Here is an 18,046-nt window from a genome sequence, read left to right as displayed (position 1 = left end):
CCTAGCAACCGTCTGACAGAATCCCGCACCAGCTATGGAGTCAGCAGGAGCAGCCTCCCCTCCTCTCCCATCGATGGAGGAACGGGTCCTTCACCATACCACCATCCTCCACCGAATCGGCTCAGCGATGGAGCAGATGATGGAGAGGATGGACCGATGGGAGAGGAGTGGCCTCCCTACCGCATCCCCAGCACCAAATCCCCCTCCACCATCTACCCCTCCACCGACGTCCGGACCCGGAGCCCTACGCCTGGCTCTCCCCAGGGAGTACGATGGAGCGGCGGCTGGGTGCCAGGGGTTCCTGCTACAGTTGGATTTGTACCTGGCTACCGTTCATCCAGCTCCCTCGGGAGAGGAGAGCGTAAGCGTCCTCGTCTCCTGCTTAACGGGACGTGCCCTGGAGTGGGCCAACGCAGTGTGGTATGGCCCAGACTCGGCAAGGGATCACTACCCCGAGTTCACCCGCCGTGAATGGCTGTTCCACCTGCATCAGGAGACGAGGAGCGCACAGGACTTTGCTCTGGAGTTCCGGACCTTGGCTGCTGGAGCGGGGTGGAACGACAGGGCCCTGATGGACCACTATCGGTGTAGCCTCCGGGAGGACGTCCGCCGTGAGCTAGCCTGTCGGGACACTACCCTGTCCCTAGATGAACCAAGAGGTGGGTATGTTTCTAAAGACGTATTGCCAGGACCGGCCCAGAGAATGGGCGAGATACGTGCCATGGGCAGAAATAGCCCAAAATTCTCTACGGCACTCATCAACCAACATGTCACCGTTCCAGTGCGTGTTGGGCTACCAGCCGGTCCTGGCTCCATGGCACCAGAGCCAGACCGAGGCTCCTGCGGTGGAGGATTGGGTGCAGCGCTCGAAGGACACCTGGAGAGCCGTCCAAGACGCACTCACAAAGGCGAGTGGACGGCAGAAGAAGAGCGCTGACCAGCACCGCAGTGAGACCCCTGTGTTTGCACCAGGGGATCGAGTCTGGCTCTCGGCTAGAAACCTGCCCCTCCGCTTGCCCTGCCGGAAGCTGGGCCCGCAGTGTGTAGGGCCGTTTAAAGTCCTGAGGAGGATAAACGAGGTGTGTTACCGGTTACAACTTCCATCTTACTACCGTATTAACCCCTCGTTTCATGTGTCTCTCCTCAGGCCGGTGGTGGCTGGTCCCATGCAGGAAGGTGAGGTGCCGGAGGTTTCCCCCCCCCCCCGCTGGACATTGGGGGGTCCCCGGCGTATAAGATACGCGCCATTCTGGACTCCAGACTTCGGGGGGGGGCCTACAGTACCTCGTCGACTGGGAGGGGTACGGCGCGGAGGAGAGGTGCTGGGTACCCAGGAGGGACATTTTGGACCCCCCACTACTGAGGGAGTTCCGCCGCCTTCATGGGGATCGCCCTGCGCCTCGTCCTCCGGGTCGCCGGCGGCGCGCTGCGGGAGCCGCGCGTCAGGAGGGGGGTACTGTCACGAATCCCACCGAAGTTGGCTCCCCTGCCTGCTCGGGCGGCGCTCGGCGGTCGTCGTCACCGACCTACTAGCCGCCGCTGATCCCTTTTTCCTTTTCGTTTGGTATGTCTTATTGTTTGCACCTGTTCCTTATTTGGTCTTTTGATTTTGGTTATTTAAGCCTGGTTAGCCCGCCCAGTGTTGTGCGGGATTATTTTAGCGTCAGGTTGTGTTTTTGTAGTTGGATGTGCTGGCGATTTACTACTGTAATATTGTATGCATGCTGTGCACCTGTTTTGGGCACTTGGCATTTTTTCCACGCCGTTTGTGTTGGCGTCGATCGTGTTGTGTTTTTATTTAAATAAACACAAAGTTCCGTACCTCTGCTCTCTGCGCCTGACTCCTACCACCACTCCTAGCAACCGTCTGACACTCGTTGTGTTAGGCTTTGAAACAACATCCACAATGACCATGTTTTCCACTTAGTTTCAACCTGCTGTTGAACTTCAAATTGATCAATCACAGTGAGGTGAGTTTTAAAAGCGCATACTGTTTTGATGATAAGTGTTTGATTGAATTTTTGATTGAATTTGCATTGATGTCAGAGGGGTTAGAAAGACAAAAATACAGAAATCATCCCCGTGTGATGCATTTTGGATCCTATGACGCAAAACGCGGCATCATATGATTTCTGTATTTTGAAAATTATATATCTTGAAAACATGATTGGTGACAAGCAAAAACATTTTGGGACTATGACAACAATGGACTAATGAAATAAATGCCAAAATATGTCCCTTTGGGTTCACCTAGTCGACTTCAGTTAGCCGCAAGCCGAACTGAGACTTGCTGACGCCTTTAGTCACACACAGGTCCCTAGGTAGCCTGTGGAGGAGGGAGGGATGGCGAGATGGATGAAAGAGGGGTTGCCGCTGAGGCGCAGTGGGGCCCTGCTCTGCAACAAAGGCTATTCAACACAAACACTTATTGGCTATTCCTTCTCTCCCTCTATGCATTATTCACACAGATCCAAAAGGACAGCCAGTTAAAAATACATGGACAAGGCCAACACAGTTTAAAGGCTTTCTTACCTTTTACTATTCTGCTCTCTGGGTTTCACCAGTCTCTCTCTATAGCTACGCACACACACAGGTATGCATTCACACACACACACACACACACACACACACACACACACACACACACACACACACACACACACACACACACACACACACACACACACACACACACACACACACAGCCCTGCTCTTAAAGATAAGGTTCTTCATACCTATCTTTTGTCTCAAAGTGAGTTGAGGAAAAAAGGAGGCTAGATTTCTTGTAATAGATACACCTGTCTGTTACATATTCCCTCAGTCTCTGCATATACAGTGCCTTCAGGAAGTGTTCAGACCCCTTGACTTTTTCCACATTTTGTTAGGTTACAGCCTTATCTTACAATTTATTAAATTGTCAATCTACACACAATGCCCCATCATGACGAAGCAAAAACAGGTTTAGACATTTTTGCTAATTCATTAAAAATAAACTGACGTATCACATTTACATAAGTATTCAGACCCTTTACTCAGTACTTTGTTGAAGCACCTTTGGCAGCGATTACAGCCTTGAGTCTTCTTGGGTATGACGCTACAAGCTTGGCACACCTGTATTTGGGGAGTTTCTGTCAGGATGGATGAGGAGCGATGCTGCACAGCTATTTTCAGATATCTTCAGAGATGTTCGATCGGGTTTAAGTCCAGGCTCTGGCTAGGCCTCTCAAGGACATTCAGATACTTGTCCTGAAGCCACTCCTGTGTTGTCTTGGCTGTGTGCTTAGAGTGGTTGTCCTGTTTGAAAGTGAACCTTCGCCCCAGTCTGAGGTCCTGAGCACTCTGGAGCAAGTTTTCATCAAGGATCTCTCTGTACTTCGCGCAGTTCATTTTTCCCTCGATGCTGGCTAGTATCCCAGTCCCTGCCGCTGAAAACATCCCCACAGCATGATGCTGCCACCACCATGCTTCACCGTAGGGATGTTGCCAGGTTTCCTCCAGACGTGACGCTTGGCATTCAGGCCAAAGAGTTCAATCTTGGTTTCATCAGACCAGAGTATCTTGTTTCTCATGGTCTGAGAGTCCTTTAGGTGCCTTTTGGCAAACTGCAAGCGGGCTGTCATGTGCCTTTTACTGAGGAATGGCTTCCATCTGGCCACTCTACCATAAAGGCCTGATTGGTGGAGTGTTGCAGAGATGGTTGTCCTTCTGGAAGGTTCTCCCATCTCCACAGAGGAGCTTTAGAGCTCTGTCAGAGTGACCATCGGGTTCTTGGTCACCTCCCTGACCAAGGCCCTTCTCTGCTGATTGCTTAGTTTGACCAGGCGGCCAGCTCTAGGAAGAGTCTAGGTGGTTCTAAACTTATTCCATTTAAGAATGATGGAGGCCACTGTGCTCTTGGGGACCTTCAATGCGGAAGAAATGTTTTGGTACCCTTCCCCAGATCTGTGCCTCGACACAATCCTGTCTCTGAGCTCTACGGACAATTTCTTTGACCTCAAGGCTTGGTTTTTGCGCTGACATGCACTGTCAACTGTGGGACCTTTTTATATAGACAGGTGTGTGCCTTTCCAAATCCTGTCCAATCAATTGAATTTACCACAGGTGGAATCCAATCAAGTTGTAGAAACAAAGGGTCTGAATTCTTATGTAAATAAGATATTTCTGTTTTTTATTTTTAATACATTTGCAAAAAAAAAATAATCTAAAAACCTGTTTTTGCTTTGTCATTATGGGGTATTGTGTGTAGATTGCTGAGGAATTTTTTTATTGAATCCATTTTAGAACAAGGCATAACAAAATGTGAAAAAAGTCAAGGGGTCTGAATTCTTTCCGAAGGCACTGTAAATCAGTAAATCCACCCATTGACAGAGGGATATGTGATAAGGGGATAATAGAGAGGAAGGATATACATATACATAGGCATCCTGATGACGCCATTCATGTATGAATCCGGGAATTGGCTTCTGAGAGAACAGGACAGTGCATATACTATGGCAACATTTTTGTGACGTTTTTGTTCATTTTGGACTTCGGTGTTGTGTTTCTGGAGGCAAGCCGAAGTCTACGTTAGGGCTGTGGCGGTGATGACCTTTCGTCAGCCGGTTATTGTCATGCGAAAGACTGCCGGTCTCACGGTAGTTGACCGTTAATTAACATAAACACGTTTAGCATCTGCAGGCCTCCCCACACACACACACACACACACACACACAGACACACACACACACACATACACACACACACACACACACACACACACACACACACACACACACACACACACACACACACACACACACACACACACACACACACACACACACACCCAGCTGCTGATGGGCGCATTTGGAACATCTACATTTTAAAAAGTCGAATAAATTAATTGAATATACACCATCACAGTAAGTCCATTGTTTATTTTAGGCAGGTCTAAAGAAACGTTATGATATGTAGAAAATGTATTTCAGAAGAACAGAATATGAGTTGGCCGACTGTATGTTATCTGGCTATGTGCCATTCTATAGGCTGTAGGCTTGTTCCTATAGCTGACAAGATATGCTTAAGTCCCCTGACATTATTTTATATTTTAGGATTTTATAGTAAGAAGATTATAATTGAACTTAGCTGAATAATATAGAAGAGATATTTTTCCAATTCCTGAGCAAGTGTGAATATGAGGTGACTATGTTGAGCGTAAAACTGACCATTTGAAACAGGTCCTATACACTAGATATAGAATTATTTGCCAACTTTAGTTGTGAATGATGCAAACCATAGTGCCGTGCTGCCGACCACCATTTAACCTTTATTTAAGTATTCACAGCCTACAGAAAATACCTGTTTCAAAGCTTTTTCAGCCTATTTTCAGCTCTCTCTCCTCAACTAATGTTGTATCCATGTTTTCCCACAACCCTTTTATAAATAATGCTGGTGTGCTAATAAAACATAGAAACAGCTCCCTCTGGACAAGAGGCTGAGAAAAGAGAGGAGAGTTCATCTTTCTTCCCTTCTTTTCCCCTCGTTCTCCTCCAACCCTCTCGTTCCCTGTATTCTAACCGAGCCCTAGGAGCCAGTAGGAGCCAGTGCACAAAACCTGGGTCAAATATAGAATTTGAATATTTTCTAATTACTTGTAAAGTACAGAGGTGAGGGGGATTTAGCTTGGGGTTTGCCCTTTGGGACTATTCCATCCCTCATCACAACCAAGACAACCAACCACTGAGTATCAAACCCCCATTAGTCTCCTTATGTTGTTCAACAACAAAAACAAAGCTGTTGTTCATGCCATGGAACCATCTTTCTTTGACTAGCCATAGAGATATACTTCCTAATAATAACCAGCCAGTCTCTCTCTCAGGAAAAAGCCATGCATGGGGAGCTGTTTTGCAGTGTGTCACTCTGACAGGCGGTTTATAAGAGGCAGCCTACGGAGTCATTTTCAGTCAGGCACTAGAGTTCACACATCTCCTGCTCAACCCTGGGGACCTCCTTAGAGGCAGGTGCAAGTTTCAGAGAACAGCGCAAACACGCTTCTAACACACACAGACCAAGCACAATGCTAACACACACTTATAACACACACACTTCTAACACACACAGACCAAGCACAATGCTAACACACACACTTCTAACACACACACTTCTAACACACACAGACCAAGAACACTGTTAACACACACTTCTAACACAAACAGACCAAGCACAATGCTAACACACACACTTATAACACACACGCTTATAACACACACAGACCAAGCACAATGCTAACACACACACTTATAACACACACGCTTATAACACACACAGACCAAGAACACTGTTAACACACACTTCCAACACACACAGACCAAGAACCCTGTTAACACACACTTCTAACACACACAGACCAAGAACACTGTTAACACACACTTCTAACACACACAGACCAAGAACACTGTTAACACACACTTCTAACACACACAGACCAAGAACACTGTTAACACACACTTCCAACACACACAGACCAAGAACCCTGTTAACACACACTTCTAACACACACAGACCAAGAACACTATTAACACACACTTCTAACACACACAGACCAAGAACACTGTTAACACACACTTCTAACACACACAGACCAAGCACAATGCTAACATACACACACTTATAACACACACCCTTATAACACACACAGACCAAGAACACTGTTAACACACACTTATAACACAAACAGACCAAGCACAATGCTAACACACACACTTATAACACACACACTTATAACACACACAGACCAAGAACACTGTTAACACACACTTCTAACACAAACAGACCAAGAACACTCCTCACAGAGACTTTTGAAACTCACCACATCTTACACATTCAGCCCAAGTACAATCCTCAAACACACTTCCTACATCCACATACACACAAACACAGACAAACTCACAAGCCTAACACATGCACCCCAAATACACTCCTTCATTCACACCCACACCCATTACACAATCTCCTCACACAAACCCGTTACACACACTACTCTCACCCCTTACACAACACAACAGACCTGACCCAAAAACACTTGTTACCGCCATTCTCTTAAAGGGATAGTTGCCCCAAACACACATTCTACCACCAGGCTTTCCAGAATCAGGTTGATTATAAAAACAAACTCTGGTGACCTCGACTCACTCCCAAAGAGCTTGAGGAGAAACTGGTAGACATGTAAACAAACTTCACTCAAAAAGCTGTGTGTGTGTGTGTGTGTGTGTGTGTGTGTGTGTGTGTGTGTGTGTGTGTGTGTGTGTGTGTGTGTGTGTGTGTGTGTGTGTGTGTGTGTGTGTGTGTGTGTGTGTGTGTGTGTGTTGCCAGTGGAGCTCGTTTGATGAATCATCAGTAGGTCGTCCCTGCCTGAAAATAAATAATTTGAGACGGACAATTAGAGCTCTCCTCGTTAGTGAGGGCCTTCGCACCCCCCATCTTGTTTGAGACGGGCAGAGAGAGTCAAAAGTAGTGCACAGGGAATAGGGTGCCATTTGGGAAGCAGTCAGTTTCTCCTCCCTAATGAGATCTCCGGGTTGTTGTTGTTGTGATGTGAAGAACCCCTGGCTTCATTATCAGCCACTTAATTCTCTCATCATTAACGAGATCAACGGCACAATCATCAGACTCCTGAGACTCCTGAGACGCTCTCTCGATTTCTCTCCGTTGATCTCAATCTCTCTCTCGTCCTCCCTGACTCAGTTCACAGTAAAACAGACACATATTGGCACACTTTCTGTCTGGACCTGTCCAATCACATCCTCAGAAGCCTTCTGGCCATCAGTAACTCTGTCCTTTAAACTCTTCAATGCAGAGGGCGAAATCATCACGATGACTTCTACGTGCCTTGTGTGATTCATGAGCATGTATTTGTTCATTCCAATCTAATTGTTGTCTTCGGAGTGTAACGGAGCACCACGGTTAGTTAATAACTCGCTGAGCAGTATTTGAAATGATCCTCTTTTATCAACGCGTTCTTAGTTCAACTACAGAGTGCATCACGTTCCGGGGGCCTGGAAATATTTGCTCTCGCCAATTTGATGCTCAGCAAGACTCTGAAATAATTGTTCCATTACACCCCCTCAATCTTCCTCCCTCTTGGCTCGTTGGGAGCAGAGAGATTCATGGGTAGACTAGGAGCAATGATCTTCTCCTCATCCTATCAGACAATAGTAACACAGTAATACAGAGACTATGGGTAATATGACACATCGCAGCAGATAATACTGCTCCAGACGCTGCATTGTTGGAGTGCCGCGTTATCTACTAAACCTTCACACACACATGCACGCACAGACACCCCTTATTCCTCCCCAGCACAAATTGATTTTGAAAAGCGAGGTAAATTATGGGAAAGGCATCATTAACGTTCCTTTTCTATCTGACCTTTTCTTCAATTGAAATGGTTGAAATAGAATGGACCCCGAACCTGTCTAAACAGTGATCCAGTATAATTACCCACCTGGCCCCTCTGGAGCTTCTCAATCAATACCTAACCAGCCAGGCAGGCCCGGACAGGTGTAGGCCTGGTTAACCTGCCAAACAGGGGCCAACGGAGGGAGGAGATACCCACAGTCTGTGTCCACTACCAGCCCTGCTCTGTAGAGAGACAGGGGGTGAAACAGGAAGCAGCAAGGAGGAAGGGTTACTGGAGGGAAACGGTTGTGTCTGGTTGGGCTATCCAAGGCTGGAACGTCCATACAACCATCCACCATCTAATTTCTCCCAGTGTAACTGCATTTTAGGATGGTGTTTTTAAAGTTTTGTACACTCAGGGTATACATATACACAAACACACACACAGAAATGCTACAATGCAAACACACACGCCTACCAATCCCCTGCTCTAAATCCTATTAGTAAAATGAGAACGAGGCACTGCGACCCAAAATCAAGGCCCTGTGTGTGCTGTTTCCATGACAGAATCCTCCCTAAATCATGTTTAGTATTATTATGCACAGGTTTAGAATACAGCACTGCCACTCACACAGAACAAGGGCAGTGATGAGAGAGAGAGAGAGAGAGAGAGAGAGAGAGAGAGAGAGACAGAGAGAGAGAGAGAGAGAGAGAGAGAGAGAGAGAAATCAAAAAAGAGAAAGAGAGAAATCAAAAAAGAGAAAGAGAGAAATCAAAAAAGAGAAAGAGAGAAATCAAAAAAGAGAAAGAGAGAAATAAAAAGAGAGAGAGAAGAGCGAGAGAGAGAAATAAATAAAAAAAGAGACGAGAGAAAGAGAGAGAAATAAAAAAGAGAGACGAGAGAGAGAGAGAGAGAGAAATAAAAAAAGAGAGAGAAGAGAAAGAGAGAGAAGAGAGAGAGAGAAATAAAAAAGAGAGAGAAGAGAGAGAGAGAGAAGAGCGAGAGAGAGAGAGCGAGAGAGAGAAAAAAGACAAAGGTGTATGACTGAGAATGTCACATGGATCATTAGGAGACACATATTTCCACATTGCGCTCGCATCGATCAACCTTGTTCGACTAATGACGGCGGGAACACACACTCTTATGCTCGTATACACACACTCCTCTGTTCCAACCACTCTACCATTAATTGGCTTTTGTACCCTAGACAGTAATTGATTTCATTGTTTCTCCATGTTCTAGAAAGCCCAGTCTAGACCAGTCTAGCATAGAACAAATTTTAACAGCATACTCCCATGCCCAAAACCTCATACACACACCACACACACACACACACACACACACACACACACACACACACACACACACACACACACACACACACACACACACACACACACACACACACACACACACACACACACACACACAGTCTCCGGGGCTGGGGGCAGAGTGAAGTGGAGTATTCTTTAATAAGATTGACAGTATTTTAATTGGTTGTCACAATTGAACTGTATCTGCCTGCAGTAGCGAGTGAGCACGGCTGGCTGAAGTGGCGTCTCTGTGTGTAATACCAGAGAACCTATGTCAGGAGCCAGGCTGCTTCTAGAACATAATAATGGCTCTGACTGACAGACACTGGCCAGGGTAATATCCTGCTGGAACAATATGCATCCATCTGACGAGGAGAGGATAAGAGGAGGAGGAGGAGGAGGAGCAGATAGACATGATGAAGCCCTGACCCTGGCAGCCAGCAATATACTCCATTTCACTGTAAAGAGACCCCCTACATCCAACACACAGTGGCTGGTGTTCAACACCTACACACACAGTGCCATCGTATCCACACAAACACAACACAAAGCTCCACGCATGGCTCCAACACCAATGTAAACACAAACCATGACATCACCCACACTGAAACCGGCAGGGTTCTTAACCCAACCAAACTCAAGTCAAACTAAACCAGACCCGGCCTGACTAACCCAACCAAACTCAAGTCAAACTAAACCAGACCCGGCCTGACTAACCCAACCAAACTCAAGTCAAACTAAACCAGACCCGGCCTGACTAACCCAACCAAACTCAAGTCAAACTAAACCAGACCCGGCCTGACTAACCCAACCAAACTCAAGTCAAACTAAACCAGACCCGGCCTGACTAACCCAACCAAACTCAAGTCAAACTAGACCAGACCCAGCCTGACTAACCCAACCAAACTCAAGTCAAACTAAACCGGACCCAGCAGAAACCAACCCAGACCCGTTCCAGTGTCCTTACCTTGAACAGCCTCAGTATATTGGCAACCATGATGGACACGGAGCTGGCTGCCGCCCCGATCACCCCCACGATCTTATCAGGCTTGGCGAAGATGGGCAGGTCGCCGTTGGCACAGCGTACGTCCGAGCCATCCTTCTCGATGAGGGCCTGGACAAAGGTCAGCGACTGCTCCAGGGCGTAGGTGTCTCTGGAGCAGGTGTCCAGGATCCGGGCCCCCAGGGTGATGTTGGGGAGCAGCTCCGTGTCCTTGTTGATCAGGTCGATGGCGAACATCATGGCCTCAAGACGGTGGATCCCTTTCTCCTTCTTTAGTTCCCCGCAGGGCACGCCACCTCCCCCCCGGGAGTGCACCGGGAACAGGCCGCCCAGGATGATGTCGCCTTCCAATCGGATGGAGTGGGCGTACTCCTGATTGGGCGCAGTACCGATGGTGGGGTCCGTGATTCGCTGAGGAGAGGCCAGAGGGAGGAGCCAAGAACTTGAGGCAAGGAAGTGGAAAAGGAAGTGGCGTGTGGCGAGGAGGGAAGGAAGGCGTTGGTGTTCTGACAACGCCATGGTAACAGTTGGGTGGCGGTTGTGGGAGGAGTTACCGAGGAGTTACCGTGGAGTTTGTGGGCGGGATCATGGGTGAAAGGGCGTCAGTACCCCGGGGGAGGAGTTAGCAGGCAGCTCTAAGATGTCCCAGGCCCATGAGGCATGCATGTCCCAGTAGAGGGGAGAGAGAGAGAGGAGGTGAGTGCAGCTGCAGTGATTGTAATCCTGAACTCACATCTTCAGCAGACCCTGCAAGATATACACACACAGAGAACACATAGCAGTCAGTGCCTCAGTCATCTAGTACACATAGTCTCTCCCTCCCTCCCTCACACACACACACACACAAATCACTGTTCATGCTGCAACGCCTGTCTCCCAGATTCAAGAGCAAGGGAGATGAGCATTTGCAACACACACAGTACAGCCCCCTCTCCCCTCACACACACACACACACACACACACACACACACACACACACACACACACACACACACACCCACACACACACACACACACACACAACCGCCAATCCTATCCCACTGATAAGTCCATCCTATCCGTCAGTGCCAAGCCTGTCAAACACAAAGTGCCAAGCCTGTCAAACACATCAACAATGGTCCCGAATGCATTATTCACGTGGACAGGGTGAAGGTTACTCAGTATGTAATCATTCAGTATAAACATCTACTGGTTCTACACCTGTTTGACTGACAGCTGTATGGGAATCAACACCTGGAAGGTGTCACCTCAGCTACCTAATCATTATCATCAGAAACAGTACAGTAATGATGTAGCAAGCCATCCTAGTACACAAGTCAGTGAGAAGAGGCAAGGCTTTCGTGGAGCAGGTTTGGTTTAACTCTCTTAGTTTTCTTGCTGGTCTCATTCCCGCTTTGAATGTCCTTCACGAATGTAAGTGATGTCATTGCTGGCCAATCAGATTAGGCTACTGGGTGCCCTCTTCACCTCAAAACATAATATCCACTGGCCGACCTAGTTTATCTGTAGCCCGCTAATAAACTTTTATCATTCATATCATATCATCACTCAATATTCCTCAGACAAAACATAGGCATGAGGAAAAGACCATCATTGAGACAGACGAAGAGGGCCTTCCTAATAGTGTGTATGATCTGTTATGGTTTGACCACACCCGCTTCCCCAAAATAGTCAAATGTGTGGATATTCTTCTGAGATAGATAGAAGGGCACATTAATAACACTAGAATGTGAAAATATCCGAGAAATTCACATTCGTAGCTATAACGTACATACGGCAGTATTGGCTCAATAGGTCTAAACTTCCCGCTGAGCGCCGTGACCACTTTTTCGCGCGTCCGTGTGCGTTCCAAAAGGCACAGATGCTGCGCAGTATGCTTGTGTGGGCTGAACCGGCTGCACAATTCTAGGATGCTGAGATGCTAGGGGACTGCAGCATCATTGCATATAAATATCCTAATGTATATTCGGGACATCGTGGTAATATTTCTCCCTCCCTCGCCGTCTATGTACCCATATTTCAAAGACGCTCACCTTTCCACACAAACAGCACTTTCAGATACACTGAGTGTACAAAAAAAATGAAGAACCCCCCCCTACCAGCACCTTTTACCCTCAGAACAGCCTCAATTCATTGGGGCATGGACTCTACAAGATATAGAAAGCGTTCTACAGGGATGCTGGCCCATGTTGACTCCAATGCTTCCCACAGTTGCGTCAAGTTGGTTGGATGTCCTTTGGGTGGTGGACCATTCTTGATACACACGGGAAACTGTTGAACATGAAAAACCCAGCGGCATTGCGGTTCTTAACACAAACCGGTGCGCCTGGCACCGACTACCATACACCCTCTGAATGGCACACATACACAATCTCAATTGTCTCAAGGCCTAAAAATCCTTCATTAACCCGTCTCCTCCCCTTCATCTACACTGATTGAAGTGGATTTAACAAGTGACATCAATAAGGGATCCTAGCTTTCACCTGGATTCACTTGGGCAGTCTGTCATGGAAAGAGCAGGTGTTCATAATATTTTGTACAGTGTATAGTTCCTATGGTTGCTAATTATACAGCTATGAAATAAATGAATAATTTACCTTGAAAGGATAACGTTACTATAGCACTTTACCAAGCACTTAAACAATAAAAAATAAAAATGTCTAATGCAATTGGGTAAGGCACACGCATTTTAATATAAAACAGTGTACCTTTATGGTTAGGTTATATTCCTAATTGGCTATTCAGGCTGTATTCACGCGTACACTGTAAACCCCAATGTGCTGTCATTACTCAAAAGTTCTGAGGAAATCCGTTGGACTTAATATATATGAGTACAGTTACTTAAAGTGATTCTGTAGTCTTTACTCAAAAACTATAGTCACTGTGAGTCGTATGAGCTTGAAGACTTTGAGTAACGCCCCCACTAAGCCACGCATCCCAATATAGTTTCCCAGAGTGCCTTGCCTTTTCGAGTGAGTTGTAGAGTTACCACCCATGACTGTATTTGTTAGTGACAGAGAAATGGTTGTTGAATTGATTCATTTTCAGTCCTGTGGCCTTCCCCAAGTAAGTTCCTAGGTGAATGTTATCATTAAAATCTTTATGACAATACGTTACATGTAAGGCCTTATTTTGAGGTCAAACCAAATTCTAGTAACTTTCCCAGATTTTCAAAAAAGTCCTGGTTGAAGTATTTTCAGGAATCTTCCAACTGCAATTTCTGGAAAATCTGTGATATTTACAAGAACTTTGCACCCCTAACTGCAAGTCACATTATGCCGGCTTGCAAAGTGATGTGTAATTCCTATTAGAATCCAGACAGAATTAGGACATCTAACAGTTGGAATTCACATTCACATACAATCTGCATTCACAATGATTACAAGGTCTTGGGAAATTATGAGGACTGCATTTAAACTGGAACAATAATTTCAGTAAGGGGTTGCAAAAATCCAACTAAATTATTAGATTAGTTCAGAAAAAGAACATGTTATTTATCTTTGTGTAGCATAAGATGTATCAATCCATCCCTCAATGTACATGCAAAAACACAGATATTAAAAACAATTCCAAAAAAATCTACCTGCAGTAGAGCATGCTGGGAAAAAAAGTTAATTTGTTATTTTTTATAATAACTTTAAAAAAATAAAGTTGATGTGACTTCTCATTTAGTTTTGAGTCAGTACCACAAACATTTTAAGTAATGATGACTTTTCATTGACTTTGAGTTCAACTTACTAGAAGTTTTTGAGTTCATAATGCCTTGGGTTTTACAGTGTAAGAATGGATCTTTCAACGTATTGTTTTCTTTTACACCATTTTATTTCATTTCTGCAATAAAACCTTAACACAAGCATTTCGCTACACCAGCAATAACATCTGCTAATCATGTGTATTTGGCCAATAAAATTTGATTTGATTTGATTCCTGCTCGGGTTGAAACTTTTGACTCAGTAATAAGAGATAATTGACCGAAAGGTAGACATTCCAGCAGTGTGATCATTATTGCTGGCAGTAAGAAGAAGGGAGTATTACCCTGCGAGGCAGAGGCTGGCCCATCTAACTTTTTAATTTGCACCAATCGCTAGGTGTCAGGCTGCACCATCCTCTCTATTGGTCATTATATTAGGTTTCCTCATGGACAGAGACGTTCTCTGGGGAGCGCACTGCTTTTCACTAAGTGATAGCTTTTCTCTCTTTTTCGCCTCTCTCTCTCTCTCTCTCTCTCTCTCTCTCTCTCTCTCTCTCTCTCTCTCTCTCTCTCTCTCTCTCTCTCTCTCTCTCTCTCTCTCTCTCCCTCCCTCTGCTATTTTATCCCCCTCCCTCTGCTCGTTTCTCTCTCCCATCTCCCCGCCCGTTCCTCTCCCTCCTCCTCCTCCTCCTCCTTCGTTTCCCCCTCTCACCGCACCCGTTGAATATGACATTAGTTTTTTTTTTGCATTCAGATCACAGGCAGGTAAAGACACCAACCAACGGCAACGAATCAAACACATCCCAAATCCCTCCAACGGTTCCCCCCTAAATTGACTTGTGATCCTCACAATTCCCTTGACCCGTTCTTGTAGATGAGAGAAGCAACGGAACTCCTCGCAGAAGACGTGGTGGAAGTGGTGTGGTTGGTATGATTCGTGGGTTTGTTGCGGGGATAGATAGGGATGAATGTGGGCTACACCCCCACCACCCTCTGACACATACGACTGATTAAAGCAGTGTCATGAAGCAGGCAGCTGCGGTATACACATCGTGTTTGTGCTCCAAAGAGAAATAACGACCTAATGATGTCTTAATGGTAGGCTACATATAATTAGATACAAACATTATCCAACCGTAATGTTTTTAATTCAAGTTCAATATAACATTTTGTGTCTATAGATTGAGACAGCATCCTTCATGTGTGTGAAATAATGCGCCTCTTTTCCGTGAGCTCTGAAAATCACACTATTGATATCCCAATTATTTTCACCTAATTTTCCCATATTAATTATAATTAGTTAGATCACAAAACAAGACGTTTGGGCTACGGATAAGATCAGATGTATGGATCGTTCCTAAATGGCATCAGAGGGGATGCAGTTCATTGGCGCACGGAACAGAGCAGAGAGCGCATTCCTTTGGGTCAATAGCGGAACTTCATTGCGGACCTCAGCAGTTTCCTTTCCCAAACCTGAACCCTCTCATTTAGCTACAGGTCACGACTCTGATTAACGATACCGTGGATTGTCAACATCAACTATGCATGTCGATAATGAAAGGATAAATAGTTATTTAAGGGGTTATTTGCAGAACCATCGAGGGTAATTAATTTAACAATGAGGGAGAAAAAAAAGGCAGATGGACGGAGAGCGATGGATTCTTCAGATAGAGGGAGAGAGAGGGGGAAGAATTATGTTTGATGGGACCTTCTCAGACATACGAAAACTATTGAACTAAATATGTAATTTTCAAAAATGCCTACCTGCTTTTCCGTGACTTGATTGAGTGATCCTCGCTCCTTCGCATCCCACTCAGAGATGCACGCGCCTCGGGTTTTCGGTGCTGAAAGGGACAGCGCATGCAGCCGTCCAGCCAAGCAGCCCAGCGCGCGTCTCCGCCAAATGAATCACACACAAAAAAAAACACCCACCCAGCAGCGATTGGTCTCCCAACTCTCTCTTTTTCTCTCTCACTCTCTCTCTCTCCACATATCCCCTTCTTTCTTTATCAGCATCGACACCTTTTATATGTAGCATAGATGACACAGAAAGCGTTTGGAATGCAACAGTTAAGCAGTCATATTCTGATGCGTCTGCCCAGACAGAGTCCCATGAAATGAATCTGTTATGTCTTAAAACTAGACAACATCAATAGGCCTATATCTACTTTCTGCATAATACACACATGTGTTGCTACATGTTAATAGGTTATTTCTAATCAATAGGCCTATTGGTTGCAATGATCCATTTATGACTTGACTTCCGCAGATATATTGCAGATAAGCTATATATTGGTCATTAACAAACCAAAGTGAATACGGACGATCAAATGTCAGACAACTGATTCATCAAGAAAAAAAAAAGCCTTTCGCGTTTAATGACGGTGATGTGCGAGACGTGATGAAATGGTGTCATGACTTGAGGAGGCGAGCGCCTCACTAGATAGAGCACTACCGCCATCTAGTGTTACGTAGCCGACAGTAGGTCTAGAACCGAAACACCGGTCATGTCCATTTATGGAAACTATTGACTACAGCTCTTCTGATCAGTGGTTCTTAATAAAATAGGGTTCGGGGACGCCTGTGGGTCAGATGAGGTACTGCAACTGATCGCAAAATACGGTATAACATACACACGGCCTGTCTGGCTGCTTTGTATAGCAAGCCACGGCCACGTGATTCACTGTCTGTAAGAGCGAACCATTTTCCTGATCGGGGTGATGTACCTAATAAACTAAAAGGCTAAATAAAAGCCTTTAAATTCCTTCATCAAATCCACTTCGATCGTTGTAGATGAAGAGGAGGAGACAGGTTAAAAAGTGACATCAGTAAGGGATCATAGCTTTCACCTGGATTCACCAAGTCAGTCTATGTCATGGAAAAAGCAGGTGTTCCTAATTTTTTGTACACTCAGTGTGTATAAAACGTTCACGTTTCAATCTTTTATGAATATAGCTAGAAACAACAAGTTGGATGAATTTTGGGCAAGTAGTCCAAGGAAAAAATGTTGAGGGCGCAACACAGCATAATGTAATATTATTCAACCAAATTAAATCTTTACCCTTAGACGCATGTACAGCATTGGCTGCAGAGGCTGCTGGGAGGAGCTATAGGAGGACGGCTCACTGTAATGGCTGGAATGGAAACAACATGTTTGACTCCAATGAGCCCATCCTCCTATAGCTCTTCCCACCAGCCTCCACTGACACCAATGATCAACTCAATTCGTGTATTACCTAAGAATGTTGTTTTGAACATAAATGCACTGTACTTTATGCTTTACACTGCAAAATTCTCTCTGCCCCATGGACAAATGTGTAGAATTGCAAGAAATGAGCTTTAAACGGCAGAAATGTTTCTCTGATGCCAAGTGGGGAGGCCTTCAAAATGCAAGTTTCTTTCCTCAGGGCTCTAGACTTGATTAATCTGGCCATACACTGCAGAAGTCATAGTAAAACAGCTTGTATGCTATTTTTATTGCACTCTAAAGCAGGGGTTGGAACCACAATTATTTTCCAATCATTCCTTTCTTAGCCACAGAAACTGCGTGATGCCATCGCGTCAGCATGGACCAACATCCCCGTGGAACATTTCCGACTTGTAGAATCCATGCCCCGGAGCATTCAGGCTGTTCTGGAGGCAAAGGGGGATCAGACCCGGTA

The 18,046-nt window shown here is 45.6% G+C and overlaps 1 protein-coding gene across 1 annotated transcript in view; it reads right to left on the bottom strand.

The window, feature by feature from the left end:
- LOC106576124 (metabotropic glutamate receptor 8) overlaps window positions 1–16,279 on the bottom strand; it is a 392,665-nt gene extending 376,386 nt beyond the window's left edge. Inside the window, exons 1-2 of the mRNA XM_045699730.2 lie at window positions 16,149–16,279; window positions 10,658–11,440 (exon numbers count right to left, since the gene is read on the bottom strand). Of these exons, the coding sequence (XP_045555686.1) occupies window positions 10,658–11,212 (555 nt within the window). The 5' untranslated portion in view covers window positions 11,213–11,440; window positions 16,149–16,279. The remainder of the gene's footprint in view (window positions 1–10,657; window positions 11,441–16,148) is intronic.
- Between the last annotated feature and the right edge of the window lie 1,767 nt (window positions 16,280–18,046).

This window comes from Salmo salar, chromosome 17, assembly GCF_965601325.2.
Source record: "Salmo salar chromosome 17, fSalSal1, whole genome shotgun sequence".
Taxonomy (NCBI): Eukaryota; Metazoa; Chordata; class Actinopteri; order Salmoniformes; family Salmonidae; genus Salmo; species Salmo salar.
The sequence above is the reverse complement of the archived record's forward strand: the minus strand, read 5'-3'. Positions and strand labels throughout refer to the sequence as shown.